This window comes from Rhipicephalus sanguineus, chromosome 2 (assembly GCF_013339695.2).
Source record: "Rhipicephalus sanguineus isolate Rsan-2018 chromosome 2, BIME_Rsan_1.4, whole genome shotgun sequence".
NCBI classification, from domain to species: domain Eukaryota; kingdom Metazoa; phylum Arthropoda; class Arachnida; order Ixodida; family Ixodidae; genus Rhipicephalus; species Rhipicephalus sanguineus.
Window position 1 is genome coordinate 57,995,765 of NC_051177.1, and position 19,250 is coordinate 58,015,014.

Genomic DNA, 19,250 nt, shown 5'->3' on the forward strand with positions numbered 1-19,250 from the left:
CAAATTATTCAAAAACATTAATCAGAAACGGAATGATGCTTTGGCCACAGGGTAGCGAGAGTTCAGGAAATAGCTGTAATGTGTGTTTTTTTTTGCTTTCTTTACAAAAAAAAAACAGAATTGGAAAAAAAAGAAGAGCGAACTATGAACTTTCTTCATTTTGAACTTATTGGTTTTAGTATTCTGCATTTAGGTAAAAACACGGCGTGATATGAAAACCATAAGAACGTATAATCAACTATCCCCGGTTGCCAAAGAGGTCCTTAAGAGACGAGCCCTACTAAAAAATAAACAACGCTCGACAAACGCTTCGTCGATATTGAGACACCCCGGTAATGCCTGCGCTGGTCACGACCCGCGCAGGCATTACTTGCACATCCAGTTCGACAAAGAATGTTTATCCTTCACCAGTTTTCCTGTGGTCTTTCGTAACGCTAAATGCGTACATATGAAGAATACGGCGCGCGCTCCGAGAAAACTAAGCAGGAATCGTGCTTCCCTTTTTCTTTCTTTTGCTCAGCGGCGCAATGTAAGTTTAATGGATTTACGACACACAGGAACGAGCTCTTAAACCCCCCTTCGCTGCGTGAACATTTTGCTCATAAAGTGCTCCTTCCATTAAAACGTTTTTGAGAGCTTTCGACAATGAGTTTTAGCTGCAGGTGAGACCGCTTGCAACGAACCCCTCGTATGCCTTTTATGCGCACAGCATTTCTTTGTTTATTCGAAGTTTTACATCTGTTGCTATTAAAGCGATAATTTCCGGTAGAGTATTACGTTAGGCGAGTTTGTGCATAGCTTAACAAAAAAAATTCTATAGTTAATGCTGGTACTTTGTTTTTCGCTTAGGTCAGCCCACTTACGTGAAACAGCGCTTTCGTCCACTAAAAAAATTTCGCTGTTAGAAAACTCAACGAACGTTATGCGTATCTTCTTACATTCGCCCTTCTGCCAGTAAAACCAACAGCGGTTAACTTTTCTTATGCCTCAATCTTCAATATGTATAATATACGAAATATTCGTGGGCTAAGTCTCATATTAAAAGTGCGCGAAAAGTACTGGGACTGTACAGACGCCCCCAGAGACTGCACATACCTTTATGCTACCACAAAATTTCAACGCAACAGTGCTAGGCATTTAAACAGACTGTGGGTAGGGATGACATCTATGAGTGGTTAGGTGCACTTGATGCGTCGCACCGAGTGTCAAGGCCGTATGTTGTACCGCCACGAAGAACGGCAAGTTCCGCGGCCGTCGATGTGGTCTGTTGGGATAGTCAAATCTTTATACAGTGGTGGTTTTCGCAGGAAAGCTCACGACCCTGGAGACCCGTCCACCGTGATTTAAGCTTCAGTATATAGATGACTATGCTCGTTGTATGTCTCACACAGTATGCGCAGAGAAAGCTGCTTGAGCGCTGGAGGCGACAGTTGAGCTTTTGTCCGTTATTCCTGGAATCGTAGGCCTATCGTGGGGATGAGCCAAGCTCCGTGGGGGAATCGGAACTCTCGTTGGGGTTGTATGACCTGATGGTAGGTAGTCACGATAGTACCGGATTGTCTGACGTACGTAGACAGGCGCATGATCAATCTTATATCAGCAAGGCTAGGTAATAGGCAGGGGCGCGAGCTGGGTGCCTGACGTGTGCTCTAAGCGTTTCCATCAAAATGTGTGTCTGCGCTGTGCAATCATTTACGATCGCTATGGTCTCAGCCGTTAACGAGAATCGCGGCAGTCCAAGACAAACTCTAAGTGCCTGGGCCGGAACGCTTTCGAGTTCGCGGATATTATTTCTGCAGGTGCTGGCCAGCACAGGCAAACTGTATCGCAAGTACCCGAGAAAGAACGTCCTGTAGAGCTGCATTATTGCATGTACTGATGTTCCCCAGGTATTTAATTCAAGAAATTTGAACATGTTGGAAATTTCCTTGAGCCGTTTCTTTAGGTACGCCACATGAGGACTCTAGCAGAGGTCACGGTCGACGATTACGCCTAAGAATTTGTGTCTGACATATAAGGTACTTTATTCCTGTGATTACAACTATTTCTTTTATATGTGTATTTTTTTTGTCGTACCACTGAGCGGACTACCGTGACGATAGTGGCTGCGTGGCGTTGTATAAATAAATTACTAAGAACGCGAATTAACAAAAGAAAATGTTAAGAAATCAATAATATTGCAGCTCCGTATTTATCTAACCTTGTCCGCTGATCCCAGACCCATGTGTGAAGAGAGGACATGAAAACAAACTAGATGGTGTACAAGCATTCACTAGTTCGTGGAAGGTGCGCGTCCCAGTATAGCATACACACGAGGCTTTCCGAGATGAACCGGGCATGTAGCGATCACAGCTGTGTGAATAGACAGCTTTAGGGCATGGTACCCATAGTTTTGCGTACGCAGTGGCCTTGCGCTATCGCCTCTGCGTATGCGTAACGCGCTAATCACAATTTTGGATCAGCGTTCCGGCCCCCCTCTTTTTTTTTATTAGCGTGTATACTGAAGCAGCCCACAAAGGTCTTTCGCGTTCATCTCGTGATGGTCCGTGCACGATTCACTTGCGTTTGGATTCAGATAGGAGGAAAACCCTATTCTAAAACACCTACGGCGCGCTTACGCAAACCCAACGAACGCTACGAACCCAGGGCCTGAGTTCCCCATACTAAAGCTCTCTAATAGCGGCACACTATTCTGGATCGACTTCCCTTCAATTGTGATGACGCCAGCAATGAGAAAAGAGAAAACAACACGTTATCACGATGAACAAAGAATGAGCTACGTACGACAACAGCCATTAAAGGGAGAACAAGTTACCAGAGTGACAAAAGAAAACTTCAAAGATTTCGCACTTGGTGGCAAAGCGAACGTTCGGGGATCCGGCGCGTGGGACTGTTAAAGAGAAGGACATTAGAAAAAGAAAGTGAATCGGAAGGATAGGGTACGTGACAGTTGGCACGCGCGATCAACGTAAATGCCGGGCGAGCACTTGCACGCATCGCACGTTTATTGCGGAATTTATTTTTTTTACCTCTGTCTCTTTACTAATGTCGCAGAACTACTGTGTTCTATTCGTCGGGAACGCTAGCCTGCTCTACCCGTCAAAGCCCCAGCCAAATGCCCCAGCGTAATGCCCCCCTCCTCATCACCACCAACCATTCCGTGCTTTTCATTCGTGTTCGGGGCACGCAACACAAAAGAGCTGCGTCTGCCTTTTGTCCGTCCCATCGGGCGTATCTCGACGTGGCCCCGAACGCACCCCGCATTGTCTGGGCGAACGCACAATAGACCTCTTTTTGCGCCAAATCGAGCACGGGCCACGAAGGGCCGAATACCCGCCACCCCGCCTGGTTTCAATGACACGGCTTGCGTATGCTTCTGCTGTTGCTGTACGGTATAGATGGCCTAAACTGAGCGAACGTCTCGCTTATTGCTCCGCCCACCCGGTCAGATCGCGAAAACTCGAAGCTTGTCTCTGTCTTTTTTGTTGGCCTTTATATCGGGAGGACCGGAAAGCTTCGGCGATGGTGCATTTCCCAACATCGAAGTAAGACGCGTGATTCTCGAGTTTCGTTTCGCTTGTACTTTCACCGCTGTTGTCATGGCAGAGTATGGGCGACGGTGGTGTGGTGTTGGACAACGTCGAGTATTCAGTTTGTCGCATCAAAATTGTGAATGGTAGTCAACAAGACAGCATGAAAAACGCGGTCTACAACTCGAAGTCAAATTAGAAAATGCGTAGTTTTAAAGAGTCATCTAAGGAAGTGTAAAAATAAAATACAACTATAATTAGTTGTCTCTAATTAGTAGAGGCCTCTGGGGGTATCTTCATTAAGAATGAGATAACGAACATACGCCTACTTGCGCCTAGTATAACGGCATTCGCCTAACTGTGCGTCGGAGCCTCTGTGCTCCTTTTTTCGCCTTGTTTACTGCACAGCATTCAAGTATTCTAGAAGGCCAGATAATCCCTACATTCTCCTTAACAAGCTTAAGCAAGAAAATTGGGTTTATTTTAATAACTATACTCTGTCGGCTTTTGCAAGAACTTCATATTGCTCAGTTATTGCAGGGTTATGTACGAGAACAAACATAGGTTGACAAAATGTTTACTCCGACTCACTCAACAAATATCTTTTTAAAATACTTAGGGCTCTATGGACTCCGACTCAGCAAAATTTTTCTCAACCGGATTCACTCGGACTCACGAAAATTTCCTCAACCTGACTCACTCGGACTCAGAGCGAGCGAGCGAGGAACTTTATTGAAAAAGACCAAAGAGATTGGGATCAGGGGTGGAAGCGAAGAGGCTCAGACTCATCAAAATATAACTCAGCCGGACACACATGGACTCGGACTCACGGTTTGACCTGAGTCTGAGTGAGCCTGAGTGAGTCGACTTATGCGTGAGCTTGCCGGCCTATGATGACAACATCCATGGTGAAGTAGGAGCACTCCAGCAAGAGAGCAGCTCTCGTAATCAACGTCAATAATAAACTGAATGTGTAAATAAAAACAAGGGAAACAAAACAGAACATTTAGAAGTTCAAGATGTCGGATTGAAGTAACACAAATTACCGCCAATAAGAATTCATTAAAGGGCCAGCGCAGCAAAAAAAAGAAAGGCTCGGGGAAGTCTACGGTGTCCTAAATGTGCACGCAAAAATGTCATCACATCCCGTGATTGCTACTGAAGTGCACAATTCGCCGAAAGCATGACGGATGGTCGCGCATAATAATTTATCAACAATAAATTCCCGTAGGATGTGTTGTATTAGGCAAGAAACGGTGGCGCATAACAATTATCACAGGATGTAATCAGCGAGAAATCGCAATAAATCATCTCTCGAGAGCGTACGTAGGAGGAGGAAAAGGAAGGAAATGAAGGAAAGGCAGGGAGGTTAACCAGACGCGCGTCCGGTTTGCTACCCTACACTGGGGGGAAGGGATGAAGGGATTAAAAGAAAGAAAGAAGAGGGAAGAAGGCACTGTCAGGGTACATATGCACCTGTCCATTGAATGCCTACAAGCGGTCGTTTAAGCCGGTCGATTTTAAAAACAGCAGTAATGCTCGCGTCGCTTTGCTGGCCTGCGATGCCGTAGGGCCACGATCCGAGGATCTTCTCTTCGGAAAACGGTCTGTCGTCTAACTTCTTCAGCGCATCGCGCAGGACGTTTCGTTCGTTCACAAAACGTCCACAGAAACACAGTAGATGTTCTATCGTTTCGTTGCTATTGCACGAGTCACATTTTGAGGTGTCTGCCATTCCTATGCGAAAAGAGTACGCCTTCGTGAAAGCTACTCCTAACCACAGGCGGCACAGTAAAGTTGCATCACGGCGGGGGAGGTGCGATGGAACTTGGAGCTTCCTCGATGGGTCTAGTTCATGCAGGCGACGGTTCCAGACACTGGGGTCACTCAACCAAGTTTGCGTCATAGTGTCAGCGAACGAGCGCAGACCCTTCGCAGCGTACGTACGTACGTAGGTACGCTGCGAAGGGTCTGCGCTCGTTAGGTACGCTGCGTACGTAGATTCATTAACCTCGTACCTTCCGCCTGTACTTGCACTAACATCAACTGTACGAGTTGAACCAGAGACGGTTGTTCTAAGCGGTCTACGTGCCACTGAAAGGCGACACTACTTCCGAAAAAAGAGAAAAACGAAGCGCTTCTTTCTTCATTGCGCTTACATATGAGTATTCGTGTGATTTTCACTTAAACAATAAGACTTCAAATTCTTGGGCCAAATTCACAAAGCTTTCATTTCGTAAGTGTTACTTGACATTAGCCAGTCTGCTTCGCTAATGAAATGTCCGGCATCAAGATTGGATGAAATTTTCACTTAAGAGCAGTTCAAGCGTAAGACGGTTTTGTGAATACGGGACCTCGTCTTTAGACTACACTATGTGCGATGCTGACTCCTGCTCGTAGTGCGTAGCGCACATAAGCGCATAGGAAAACGTGACGTGTGTACAGTAACTTATTGTACTATGCTACCTGCCATCTAGATTTTTCTGCTCCTGTTTCTCCCACTTACCGTTACCTCAGTGTGGAGTAATTGGCTAGATAAATGCTCGCCAGGTCAACCTCTCCTTATTTCTCTTCGACAAACATGGTGTACTTGTCTCGATACGTTTCATATACAAGGTGACCGATTACTGTAAAATGTGCAGCACTGCCGTGCTGCTCGTGAAGACGAGGACCTTTGTTCAGACATCCATAACTCCCTTCTCTGTCTCCTTTTGAAGTTTCAAGAAATGATCAGCTCATTTTAAGAGGCTAATTCTGATACAAGCAGGGTACCGATATGATATTTCTGGGAGGTCATCATGACAAAATGGAGATGGAGCGCAAGAAAGTAACGGACGCGCAAGGACTGAACGACGTGCGAGGAAGGCACATGAAGGACTCGAAGTCAACAAAGAGTTTCATTACATTAAAAAAATAATGCGCGACTATGCAAATGAGCGAGACAACTTTGAAAAAATTTTAAAGGAAAGCTTTGGGCGTGTCGTTCATTCACCTTCCGACGTCACTGTGTTTTTATCCCGCTGCATCATGCTACGCATCCGCAGGCGAAGTAAAGAACCGAAATCTGATATCAGGGCCAAAAAGATTTTGTCCTCTGCAACCGAAACATTTGTTTCAAAACAATTTCGTACGGGAGAGACATCTACAACGGGCGCCAGTCGATCGGTAATGTGATCACGTCAATGCGTGTGTGTCGATGTACCCTGTGTTGTAGGCACGTAGCCAGGATTTTTTTCAGGGGGGGGGGGGTGGGCAAGGTTTAATTGTTCGAAAGAAAGTCTTTCCATGGCAAAAAGAAAAAAAGTTGCCCGGCAATACAGAAGGCTGGACGAATTTCGCCGGGGGGGGGGGGGGGGGTTCCCCCCGTTTGCCTACGTGCCTGCTGTGCCGCACATTCGCCAACCGAATGTCCCTCAACATGTATTAGAGCGTCATTTGCTTGCGCTTATTTTCCTGAGAGGTACATGTTTTAAGAACAATGTGCACGCAAACCTACTGTGTACGTTCACCTTTGCGTATTGCACGTGCCGCTTGAGTATATTCCCATGTGCCCTTATTTCTTTATTTTGATGTGATCGGCATTCACCCACAAAAAACTGTTAGCACCGCTCCACACAAGCCTCGCCGCAATGTTTGGGAAGCTTCGCGATTGTTTCAGATTGTTCTGTTAGCATTATAGGCAGGACGCGAGTAGTCTAATTTATTCAGGAGCTTACGCGAGCACCAGCAATAACGCTTTAAGGTTCGATCACTAATGCATAAAAAACGACGCGTTCCGCCGACAATCAGATTACCGACGGCCGACGACTGTGATCGCGGCTATCAGTGTACTGCAGCGTGCTTTGCTTGTACTTTGAGTTACTCAATTCTCTGGGCACAAGTGAGCTCAATAAATAGGGTCGTCTCTACGAGTTCACTGCCGCCTTCTTCATCGTCACTACCCCGTGACAATACGTTCTCAAACACTAACCCGACATGTTTAGTATAGTGTGCAAGAGCGCAATGCTAACATATTTAGAAAAAGAAAAAGCGAAAACAAATGAGATGCAAATGGTAAGCAGGCTGACTGGAACATAAGCGGGCAGTTGCTATCTTGCACTAAAAATAAAGAAGAAAGAAAAAGATGGCAAGGGGTGGCAGAAAGATTGAATGTGGCTCATGGGTAAAGGTAATGTTTTCGTTACCTTACTTTTGCTCAGGCAAGAGTAAGAGGATTACGTAACTTTGAGAAATTCGTGGGACCCTAACATTCATATGGGGACGGATGACTAGCGAAGCTGTATTCGCGGTTCTGCAGTAGACGCATCTGCACTCGTTTTTCTGGCGTGAGCGACTGCAGACGGTGACGTTCTTCCACGGACTCGCTGTCTTTCGATGCATTCTCCGCTTTTGCACGGTCTCGCTTTCGCTGTGTGTAGTCGCGTGGCTGCTGCCACTCCGATTTTAAAAAAAAAATATCCTTCGGGCGTGAGCGCGCTGCGCCGTCTCGGCTTCTCGCCTTCTCCTGTTTCTGTCAGTGCTTTACGTCCCACTACAGAAGCGTCATCACACAAGGCCGAGGCAATCGCCGACGCGTGAGCGCGCTCCGCCATCTGCGTCGTCTCTTTTTCTTTTCTCAGTCAGTCAGTCAGTCAGTCAGTCAGTCAGTCAGTCAGTCAGTCAGTCAGTCAGTCAGTCAGTCAGTCAGTCAGTCAGTCAGTCAGTCAGTCAGTCAGTCAGTCAGTCAGTCAGTCAGGTCAGTCAGTCAGTCAGCAGTCAGTCAGTCAGTCAGTCAAGTCAGTCAGTCAGTCAGTCAGTCAGTCAGTCAGTCAGTCAGTCAGTCAGTCAGTCAGTCAGTCAGTTCAGTCAGTCAGTCAGTCAGTCAGTCAGTCGTCAGTCAGTCAGTCACGTCAGTCAGTCATAGTCAGTACAAGCTCAGTCCGGTCCAGTCAGTTCCAGCCGTCAGTCAGTCCGTCAGTCAGTCAGTCAGTCAGTCAGTCCGTCAGTCAGTCAGTCAGTCAGGTCAGTCAGTCAGTCGTCAGTCAGTCAGTGTCAGTCAGTCCGTCGTTCAGTCAGCTCAGTCAGTCAGGTCAGTCAGTCAGTCAGTCAGTCAGTCAGTCAGTCAGTCAGTCAGTCAGTCAGTCAGTCAGTCAGTCAGTCAGTCAGTCAGTCAGTCAGTCAGTCGTCAGTCAGTCAGTCAGTCAGTCAGTCAGTCAGTCAGTCAGTCAGTCAGTCAGTCAGTCAGTCAGTCAGTCAGCAGTCAGTCAGTCAGTCAGTCAGTCAGTCAGTCAGTCAGTCAGTCAGTCAGTCAGTCAGTCAGTCCGTCAGTCAGTCAGTCAGTCAGTCAGTCAGTCAGTCAGTCAGTCAGTCAGTCAGTCAGTCAGTCAGTCAGTCAGTCATGTCAGTCAGTACAGTCAGTCAGTCAGTCAGTCAGTCAGTCAGTCAGTCAGTCAGTCAGTCGTCAGTCCAGTCAGTCAGTCAGTCAGTCAGTCAGTCAGTCAGGTCAGTCAGTCAGTCAGTCAGTCAGTCAGTCAGTCAGTCAGTCAGTCAGTCAGTCAGTCAGTCAGTCAGTCAGTCAGTCAGTCAGTCAGGTCAAGTCAGTCAGTCAGGCAGTCAGTCAGTCAGTCAGTCAGTCAGTCAGTCAGTCGTCAGTCAGTCAGTCAGTCAGTCAGTCAGTCAGTCAGTCAGTCAGTCAGTCAGTCAGTCAGTCAGTCAGTCAGTCAGTCAGTCAGTTCAGTCAGTCAGTCAGTCAGTCAGTCAGTCAGGTCACGTACGTCAGTCGTCAGTCAGTCAGTCAGTCAGTCAGTCAGGTCAGTCAGTCAGTCAGTCAGGTCCGTCCCAGTCAGTCAGTCAGTCAGTCAGTCAGTCAGTCAGTCAGTCAGTCCAAGTCAGTCAGTCAGTCCGACAGTCAGTCAGTCAGTCAGTCGCAGTCAGTCAGTCAGTCAGGTCAGTCAGTCCTCATCAGTCAGTCAGTTCAGTCAGGTCAGTCAGTCAGTCAGTCAGTCAGTCAGTCAGTCAGTCAGTCAGCAACTTTATTGAAAGGCCCTGAGGAGTTTAAGCCACCGAGGGATCCACGAGGGACACATATTTTTTGTGTACATACGGACGCGAACCTTAATTCCCCAGGGAGGAATGTGCTAGAAGTAGGCAGCTTAGCTTTAAGAAAACATCTATTCCTAGAATCTACATAGGAATAAAAAGAGGGAATGAAATTTCCTCTGAAACAATGAAAAAAACTTGGAGGACGCTTGAGCTTCGCCTTCAAGAGTAGAACGCGATAGATTAATCGGGCCCCGTGCGCATCGCCTTCTCAATTGCTAGCCTGACTTCGGTTCTCGGTGTATGCCTCAACAGTGCCGCAAGAAAACCAACTTCTATGTGCGTAACATTGGCCGTTTCAAACTATTCTATCATGCCTACTGCCAGTGCAGTTGCGCAGTGCCCACTACGCCATTATTCTTCCTTTTGCGAATCAGCAAAAAGCCCACTACGCGTCCGTAAGGCAACACGCGAACCTACGCAGCTGCTCACTCTGTAGATGCTTTTAAATGCGAAGCATTTCTTAGCGAACTTCTGCGACTTTGAGCGTATCTATCTATCTATCTATCTATCTATCTATCTATCTATCTATCTATCTATCTATCTATCTATCTATCTATCTATCTATCTATCTATCTATCTATCTATCTATCTATCTATCTATCTATCTAGCCGCCTACGACATTGTGCTCTCCTAGTGGCTTGGTTAATCGAATGTCCACCAAAATTGGTATGGCGTAACATGACTGTATGACGAACATAAATGACAAGTCATAACATGAAAATCATGACACGCATGTCATGTACAGCATGATTTACGTGCCACGCTCATGGTGCGCTGGCGGCCGTTTCGCTAGCTTTATATACACCAAAATTGGTATCTTGCAACGTGACTGTGTGACGAACATAAATAACAGGAGTTAACATGAGAATCATGACACGCATGTCATGTACAGCATGACTTACGTGCCACGCTCATGGTGCGCTGGCGGCCGTTTCTCTAGCTTGATCGACCCCGAAGTTGGTATTGCGCGACGTTACTGTGTGACGAACATAAATAATAGGAGTTCACATGAAAACCATGACACGCATTTTCCTCATTGACATACAAGACGATGTATGCAGCTCTTTGCTGGCTGCTTCGCATTACATCGATTCCCACAATGCGTGGGATCTGCCGGCTTTTTCTGGTGATGATGATTAAATATGTCTGAGCGCTTTGTAATTGGTTGGCCTTTAAAACACCCACTCATTGCGCAATTCAAATGCTTTGACGCCTGGCGCAATTCTACCCTTCTGCCACGCAATATTACATGCGTGCTACTACAGCGCATTCATGTAGTTCGAAGGTGTTCGCCATGTATGCTAATTACGCGCATTTGTAATAAATACCATTAAAGAGAAAAAAAATGGCGTGGCTTGGTAGAACACCTCCTTGCCACGCAGAAGGCCTGGGTTAGATTCCCACTCGAACCAAAGATTATTATTATTAACTTGATTTGCATCTTTCTCGATTTTTTTGGTCACGGACAACGCTGATTTTTCGCTCACAACCAACGACGCCGACACCGACGGCGGAATTTCTGCGAAACGAGCTGTTGTTAAAAGTCGCATTAAACCGACAAGTGCGGAAAAAGTCATATAACTGAGTATTAAATCAAGAATAGCTAAGAGTGCTACATGAATTGGGAGATTTACAAACAAATGTGCTGTGTGTGAGTGCGTATCATACTTGTTGCTTTCAGAGACGTCAAATTAACCCCACTGGCTTCTTTTAAGAAGCCTGGTGCTGAATTCCCACAGCTTTTTGTTCGTGAGGGCCAATGGCAAGCCAGCATCATTAATGATATCTCAGCATCACTATTGACTTAGAATTTATAACGTCCTAGAGTAAGATGTATTTGCAAATACGGGCCCTGTTTTTTCACGGGGGGTTCGGGCGTTGGTGCTAGAACATATAAACAGCACAAAAAAGCCCCTTGCAGTACAAAAAAGCCCCTTGCCCCTGGTAAACCAGAATCACTTGCAGGTCGTAGCTATTTATACAGATAGCTGTGCTGTTGTATTCTGCATTATCTCCCTCGATTTTGAGTGGGCACTACCTGCGATTGCTGAGCGTACCGCTATAAACGCTGCAATCCCGATACTGAAGAGGCATCTGGCCAGTTTTGTGCATGATCATTCATACGAACTCAAAATGTGCGTTTCCTCAGTTATCCAACCCTCTATGAGTTACGATTGTTTTGTAGAAATAGATAGATCAATTAAAACTTCTCCTTAATTCGATCAGTCAGAAACTGGGAGCGGTCACGTAGGGCAGGTCATTTATGGCAGATATCTATTTGTCTCACAATAATTTCGTTAGAACCAACCATGCAAACACCGGTACCAGAGCGTAGTCTTAATGATAGTCTAGCGCCGACATCACGTGGTGCAATGATTCACGAGATAAAGTGCCGCGACGTATAGCCACAAGCAACAAAGACAGCACTTGCTCGTACTTTCTGAAAAACTTCCGTGTAATATACTGTGACTGTACATACGCCTTTCAATTCCTCATTTTGCGTGACTTGACTAATGTTAAACGTGTTAACACTTTAGTCGCCAACTACCTAAAACCTTCTATGTGGTCCGCAATCACTAAGCGATACTGCCGCAGCAATAGTTGTTCCTGTATGCTTACTCTTACAGGGTCAGAAGTCCAATGGCGAGTTTATGGTTAAAACCGAAGCAGACTCATGGACCTCTAGGAAACTTCAGCTAATGGACGATGTAAGTATCATTCCCTGCCTTTTCTATTGCGTGTATATTACTCGGCCGGTGCACCCACTGAAGAACAGTATACACTATTCTTGTGACATGAAGCAGATATAACAACTGGCCTTTTAATCTCCATATCGATGTTTTGTAGCCCAGAGACTTAAGAGAATCACGCACGCAAACATATCACCGGAATGGAACGTACAAGTTTTCGATCTTTACGAAATTAAACGCTTGTGAACCATGGGTGTGACGCACAACCGCTGCGGTCCGTATTAGACATCAGCGCATTGCGGAAAGTTTAACGGAAACGTGGCAGGGCCATCTGGTGACATCGAAATAAACCACAATGCCCTGCCACGTGACTGCGTTCTGAGCTCTGATTGGCGGACGCGCACGCGAGGCGTCTTTGGCTGTGCTCGTTCGCACGGTTACAGCGAGGGACAACGAAGGACGAGTCATGACGGCGCGCAACGCAGCAAATGGCGCCTAGGAGACGCGCTCAAAAACAGCTCGCACACTTCAAAAGTCGCTGCTGTAGTTTTACTTGGTTACCGTTAACTATGCTTGGAGGAAAACACTCCTGTGCTGCTCAATCACCTGATTATCAGGACACTCGCCTACTAAGAATTAGAAAACGTTAAGTGTGTATTTGTGGTTTAAATACGACCGACATACTAGTTTTCTTTTTATATTTATGTTTGACGCTTTGCAGTCCCCTCTAAAGCTGGCCGCAGGCACCAAGTCTAAATAACGTCTTATCGCTGAACGTGTAAGCCCAGCTTCGACCTGATCTCAGCAACTTGATTATAATTAAACACAGGTGACGTGAACAATGTACTGAGGTAGTAGTTCCCAATTATAGGTAGCAGTAGGATTGGGATCGGATGATCCATAGGTAGCAATAGGAATCAAATGAACTACCGTTTTTTTTCAATCGTTACTAGGTCGGAGAAAGAAATTTCTTTCTCACGCTCAAGTGACTTCATCTCTCTGCAAGCATTCGTACGATGTCAAATAGGCGATCATCCGCAGCAGCTTTCTCGTTTGGTATTGAAATGTGCAGCAAGTGCGGCTTGCGGGGTTGCTTTTCAGAATTTTGCTTTTGCGCAGGCCATGCCGGAATCGGAAGCCCACAATCGACGGTGGCGCTGCTTGGCGGCAGCGCCGCGGTTCCACTACGCGGATATGTCCACGGGACCCGAAGACCCGGACAACCGGTATCGGATGCAGAATCTGGTGAGGAATTAACCAATGAAGTCGAGGCTTTTACGGAAACCCGTCTGGTCGGGAAGTAACATGATAGAATAAAAGCAGGACACCGGCCAAGAAATAAAATGCGGAAAAAGACGTTTCGGCTCCCCTGACAGGAGCCTTGTTCACAATGAAAGCGACGACGAGTGAAGCGATGCTTATGAAAGCTTTAAAATATGACGTAAGCAGCGGTTGTAGATAAGAGATAAGAGGGAGCGTTCCGTCATTTCGGTTCAAAGTATGATCCGTCGTTTGAATCAGGATGGATTCTAAATGGTGCCTTGCAGACAGTTTCTTCTCCTTTTCCAAGATCGTGGCGTTATCGAAATCAATGTGGTGGCTCAAGTTTTCAGCGTGCTCGGCCAAGGCATTCGAAGAAACTTTTTTCTTGTTGACGTCATTGACATACTGTTTGATCCGCTGTTCAAAATTTCCTGTCTCGCCGATATATACACTGTCACAGTCTTTACATGGGATCCGATAAACTACCACTAACCAATGCACTCCCAGGACGCGACGTCTTTAATGTTACCGTTTACACTGTCTCAAAGAGCCACACCTGCTACGATGTGCAGTGTCCCTAATAACGTTGGAACAATGAGCACGTTTGTGTCGTACCGCGGTGAAGTACAAGACGAGGATTCGTCTGTTGGATCTCTTGAACGAAGTGAATGTCAAGCGATGCTGCTTATTAACATATTACGGCTGATATCATGGTTAATAACGCACTACAGAGATTGCCGCTCACACATATAGGTTTACAAGACCTTGTTTTTAGATTAGCCCCGACACTTCCGCGCACGTGTGCTTAGATTTAAGTGTATGCTAAAGAACCCTAGGTGGTCTAAATTAACCCGGAGTCACTAAGGCGATCCTCATAATCATATCGGGATTTTGGCACGTGAAACCTTAGCAATTAGACATAGGTCTTGACGATATATAATTAGGTTACTGCAAAGTCCAGTTGGACACTTTTCTAGTGGCAACATAAGTTGTCCATAATTAGGTAAGAATGAGTTATTCGCGTCGTCAAAGCACATAGAAAAAGCATAGCACCCATCTCGTTTTCCGCACGCTTCGAATATATCTTGCGAATGCTTTTATTTTTGCACTTTGCACGACCTTATCCTGTCAACACACAGGGTGTTAAATATCAGTTTAAATGTTTTTCGCGGACTCACAATACCTTGTGAAGATGTCCGAAGTGAATATGTGCGCATGCATCGCGTACTCCACCGCTTAAGCGGATTCCTGACGGATTTGTGTTCTCGTCAAAGTACCTTATATCACATTATCCTATATTTTAAATTAATTTGTGCATTCAAATATAGCGTCGACTTCTCTAGCTCCCTCTATAGCTTTAGCAACCACTGAATGTGACCTGTGTGTGATACACCAGCAGTCATGTACGTTACAGCTAAAGGCACTAGGAAGAAGCTAAACGCCTCGCCCCAGTTCTAGTTAAGTGTCCTTAACTTAACTTGTACTCGTGCTATAAATTCGTCACCACGAGTCACCAAGATTTACATGAATTACCAACATCCCCAACCCAATTTACTCAATATCACGACCTCTAAGGCAATAATAAATGTCCTTGCGTTGGATATGCTGCATGTTTCGTCGACGTTTCTGGAGCTCCTTGGCCGTCACTGGCCCTTCCGCCATAAAGCATCACATGTGATCCCCCAACTTTTTGCCGTCGGTGTCTTGTACATATTAAATTATATCAGCATTGCGCGTATATTTGCGTGGCAATTAAAACTAAATTCTGTAGTTAGAGACTACGCATACCAAAATCTTGATCAGGCACGCCGTAAAGGTGGACTTCGGATTCATTTTACCCAGCTCAGAGTTCTCAATGTTCCCTAAATCGAAGGTCTGCGGGTCTTGCAGTTCACCTCCATTGGAATGCGGCCACGGTGGCCTGTAATCGAAACAGCGTCCTTGTTTTCAGCAGCTATATGCCACCACAGTGAGCACTAGCCTGGCAATATACCATCTTTTGTTGAAACGATCAGCACCATCGCTCATGTTCTATATGCGCCATAATATCAAAGGGTCATTGAATAATGACACACGCAATGCAGTCAATACATAGCAACCTATGCCAGGCATACAGAGAAGAAAGAAATAGTCTCCAAACTAGAATGTGCTCAATTTCCCAAGTACTCTACATCTCGGGAAAATACTTGGACCTATGCCTCCTCCTTCTCAGTAACGTCAAATTTTAAATTTTCTGTTCATGTTCCTCACGTATGTTAACTTAATTGATAACCTGTAAAGTGGCTTACATCCCAACCATTACGTTCTCACTTGCACATGCCACGACCATATCCTTCCCTCCTCCTCCTAGGGCCTTGCTGTCCTCAGTCCCCTTTCCCTATACAGAGTAACACGCCTTTATATACGCCAGCAGAATTCTATGTTCTTCAATAAATAGCTTTTTCTTTCTCTCTCCCTCTCTTGCACGCATGTCGTCTTTATCTTTCTATCCATGGGAAACTTCCTGAGAGTTCTAAAATCTATGACAGGGCAACTTCTTTCCCGGCCTTGAAGAAGCCGGCCTAATGGGCCGCGCAGAGGCGTTGGTGGACATCAGCAAGCATTCTCCTCCAACGGGTGCCGCGGCAGGGCTCCCCATCCGGCATGACATGATGTACCACGCTATGGGGCCTCCCGGAGGACCAGGGGCACCCGGCGCACCTCCCACGTCGCGACCGGGTCCGCCTCATCACCAGATGGGACACCACCCTTCCACAATGGACGGTAAGAGACATCTCTATCGCTAGTCATTGTCATCGTCCAATTGACACTATGGCATCTATGTGTTTCGAAAGAAAAGCTAGAAAGATGTGCGACCGTCGTTATGTCGTTTCAAGAGGTCGCAAGCGACTTTCATCTTAGCATACTTGAAAGATTAGCAAGGCAGAGAAGATGCAAGGCAAACTGAACTCCCAGGGAAAGAAAAACGCAATTAGTCAGTGGTCCTCTATAGGGCTCCGCTGGCTCCTCCGCACCTTAATAAAGTTCCTTGTCTGTCTGTCTGATTGATGATGCATTGTGTTTTTATGCAGTATAAGCCTTCCAAAGGTTTGAAATGTATGCCCGCATATGAAAGCAGTCGGATAGGGCTTAATGACTAGAGAAAGCTTAATGGTAATTCGATACTTTATCCTTGATGTACGCGTCCCGTACTCCGCCTCATGAAATACTCTGTTTCCAATTATGTTTACGCAGTGGTATTAAATACAAACAAAAGGGGATAACGGCAGCAACAAATTACTCAAGTTAACTCTTCAATTAAGATTTGATGACTTGGCACTTTGAATTGTCAGCAAGGCTTGCGCAGTCAAGCAACAGATTTTTCTCGTAGCTACAGTTGCAAATGCAGATGCAGCTGCTAGTAATCAGTACAGCATTTCACAAGACATAACAAGAACTGATTTCAATAAGGCTTTGCTTTTAAATGTTGTTTCCAACCAGTCGGCCACCTTCGCTATCCAGTATCATGGCTGGCTGAACATTTGTCTTCCGAACGAACCTAGTGTAAGAACAATGGATAGGAGCTCAGACATTTTGCATCGACCCAAAGGTATAACGTGCACGCGGGTAGTTTCCACAATTTACGCAGTAGCGCAACGAACCACATGGACAGCGAAAGAGTGAGACAGGAACCATGGCTAAGAGAGCACTATGGATGTTTCGCTGTCCATGTGATTCTTTGCGCTACTGCTTGAATTATGTACGACCAACTAGCCCATCAGTCTGTCTTCTTGCGTTTTTACAATACTTCCATCGCACGCAGGTATGGATCTTCTCGACCCGCTGTGCCCGTCGTCGCTGCCTGGCCCGCTGGGCGCCATGCAGGGCCCTCCGTCCGCGGACTCCGTGGGCCACCAGCTGCCGCCCCTGTACGGCATGCATGCCGGCGGGGGCGGGTTCCCCGGCTCTGCCGTGCACGACGCCGACTCGGACCCGCGCGAGCTGGAGGCGTTCGCCGAGCGCTTCAAGCAGCGGCGCATCAAGCTGGGCGTCACGCAGGCCGACGTGGGCCGCGCGCTCGCCAACCTCAAGCTGCCCGGCGTGGGATCGCTCTCTCAGAGCACCATCTGCCGGTTCGAGTCCCTCACGCTGTCGCACAACAACATGGTGGCGCTCAAGCCCATCCTGGGCGCGTGGCTCGAGGCGGCCGAGGCGCAGGCCAAGAACAAGCGCACCGACCCGGACCTGCCGGGAGTGCTGCCGGCGGGCGAAAAGAAGCGCAAGCGCACCTCGATCGCGGCGCCCGAGAAGCGCTCGCTCGAGGCCTACTTCGCCGTGCAGCCGCGGCCGTCGGGAGAGAAGATCGCCGCCATCGCTGAGAAGCTGGACCTGAAGAAGAACGTGGTGCGCGTCTGGTTCTGCAACCAGCGCCAGAAGCAGAAGCGGATGAAGTACTCGGCGGTGCAGCACTAGCGGCTCCGGTACGAGGCCGCGCGGCTCTCCACGGACGTGCAGTGGTGTGACGACTCGGCCGCGCCGCCAGCCGCGTTGCGTTGCGCGCCCGCGCTGGAGATGGCCTGCTACGGTGGACAGGCAGCAGCTTGTCAGCAGGGAAACTGCCAGCAGAATGCCAAGTCGAAACTTGTAAGCTCGTTCTAACACGCGGTGCATACGAAACGGAAAAGCAGTCGCTGGGATGTCGCCACGCTATAATATAACTCTTGGGTCAGTGACACGACTTGCCGCTTTATTTTCTGTTATGCTCATCAAACCTTCTGCCTCTCATTCAGGTCCTTGTTGAACATTTTCGTGATGAACGCGAATAACTCAGCCTTTATTTAATGCATCCCGCACCCCCAAAGGGCATCGTCTTGGCGCGAACGTGCAAAAGTTTATATATGATGGTGCAGCGCCGAGACATCTTGCTGATACTCTGACAGTGAATGTGTTTATTTACCAATGATCGTTACAATTTTAGAGGAACTCATTATTCTAACACCACAAAGCGAATGGGTCTTGTTATTAGTTAATCTAGATTTTTTTCTATGTTATGGGAAAAAAGTTTATCTGAAGTATTAAATGTGGATTACGTAGTGGATTACGGTATTAAGTCAGCTTTCCCCATCAAAAGACCCCGTGCAGTTTTGTGTCAACGCTCTCTCGATCCCAGGTGAAATTCAAACGGGTTACGACACTAAATCTTTGTTCTGCGGCAGCCATCTCCAGTTGTACCGCGGCGAGCGACAGCCGAACAAAAAGAAAACACGCAACGCCGGCCACTACGAGACTTCAGTGACTGACTGACTGCAGCTTGTGCTCGTGACAGTGAAAAGGGACTTCTAGGCTGGTGCAACAGCGATCATACGGCGCCAATGCGTGCGCACTTTCTAGTCGATCCAGCCGCGTTCGGAGCTTTCTCCCATCCTGTCGGCCAAAGCGTATACCGAGCCGTGAATGCACAGCGCTTCTTCCACGAGAAGCGCCTTCGCAAGCTTTCAAGCTGTCGTTCCTGCAGAGCCGGCAGTGTGCTGTCCTGTGCGACTGACTCTGTCCTTTACGTGCAGCCTCTGACGTCATCCTGGCCCGACTCTGGTTCTCTGTATGTCGTCCCATTCCACGCGAAATTTCAGTGTTGCGACTGTGTGTTTGTACGCGCTACGCTTTAGTTTATTGAAACGGGAGTGGTGATTCTTTCCAGCCTTCTGG

At 47.1% G+C, this 19,250-nt stretch overlaps 1 protein-coding gene across 1 annotated transcript in view; it reads left to right on the plus strand.

Moving 5' to 3' along the window:
- Nucleotides 1–19,013, plus strand: part of LOC119381618 (POU domain, class 4, transcription factor 3-like) — a 48,380-nt gene extending 29,367 nt beyond the window's left edge. The window contains exons 2-5 of the mRNA XM_049412387.1: nt 12,240–12,320; nt 13,422–13,547; nt 16,094–16,328; nt 17,368–19,013. Coding sequence (XP_049268344.1) covers nt 12,240–12,320; nt 13,422–13,547; nt 16,094–16,328; nt 17,368–18,017 — 1,092 coding nt within the window. The 3' untranslated portion in view covers nt 18,018–19,013. The remainder of the gene's footprint in view (nt 1–12,239; nt 12,321–13,421; nt 13,548–16,093; nt 16,329–17,367) is intronic.
- The last annotated feature ends 237 nt before the right edge of the window (nt 19,014–19,250 follow it).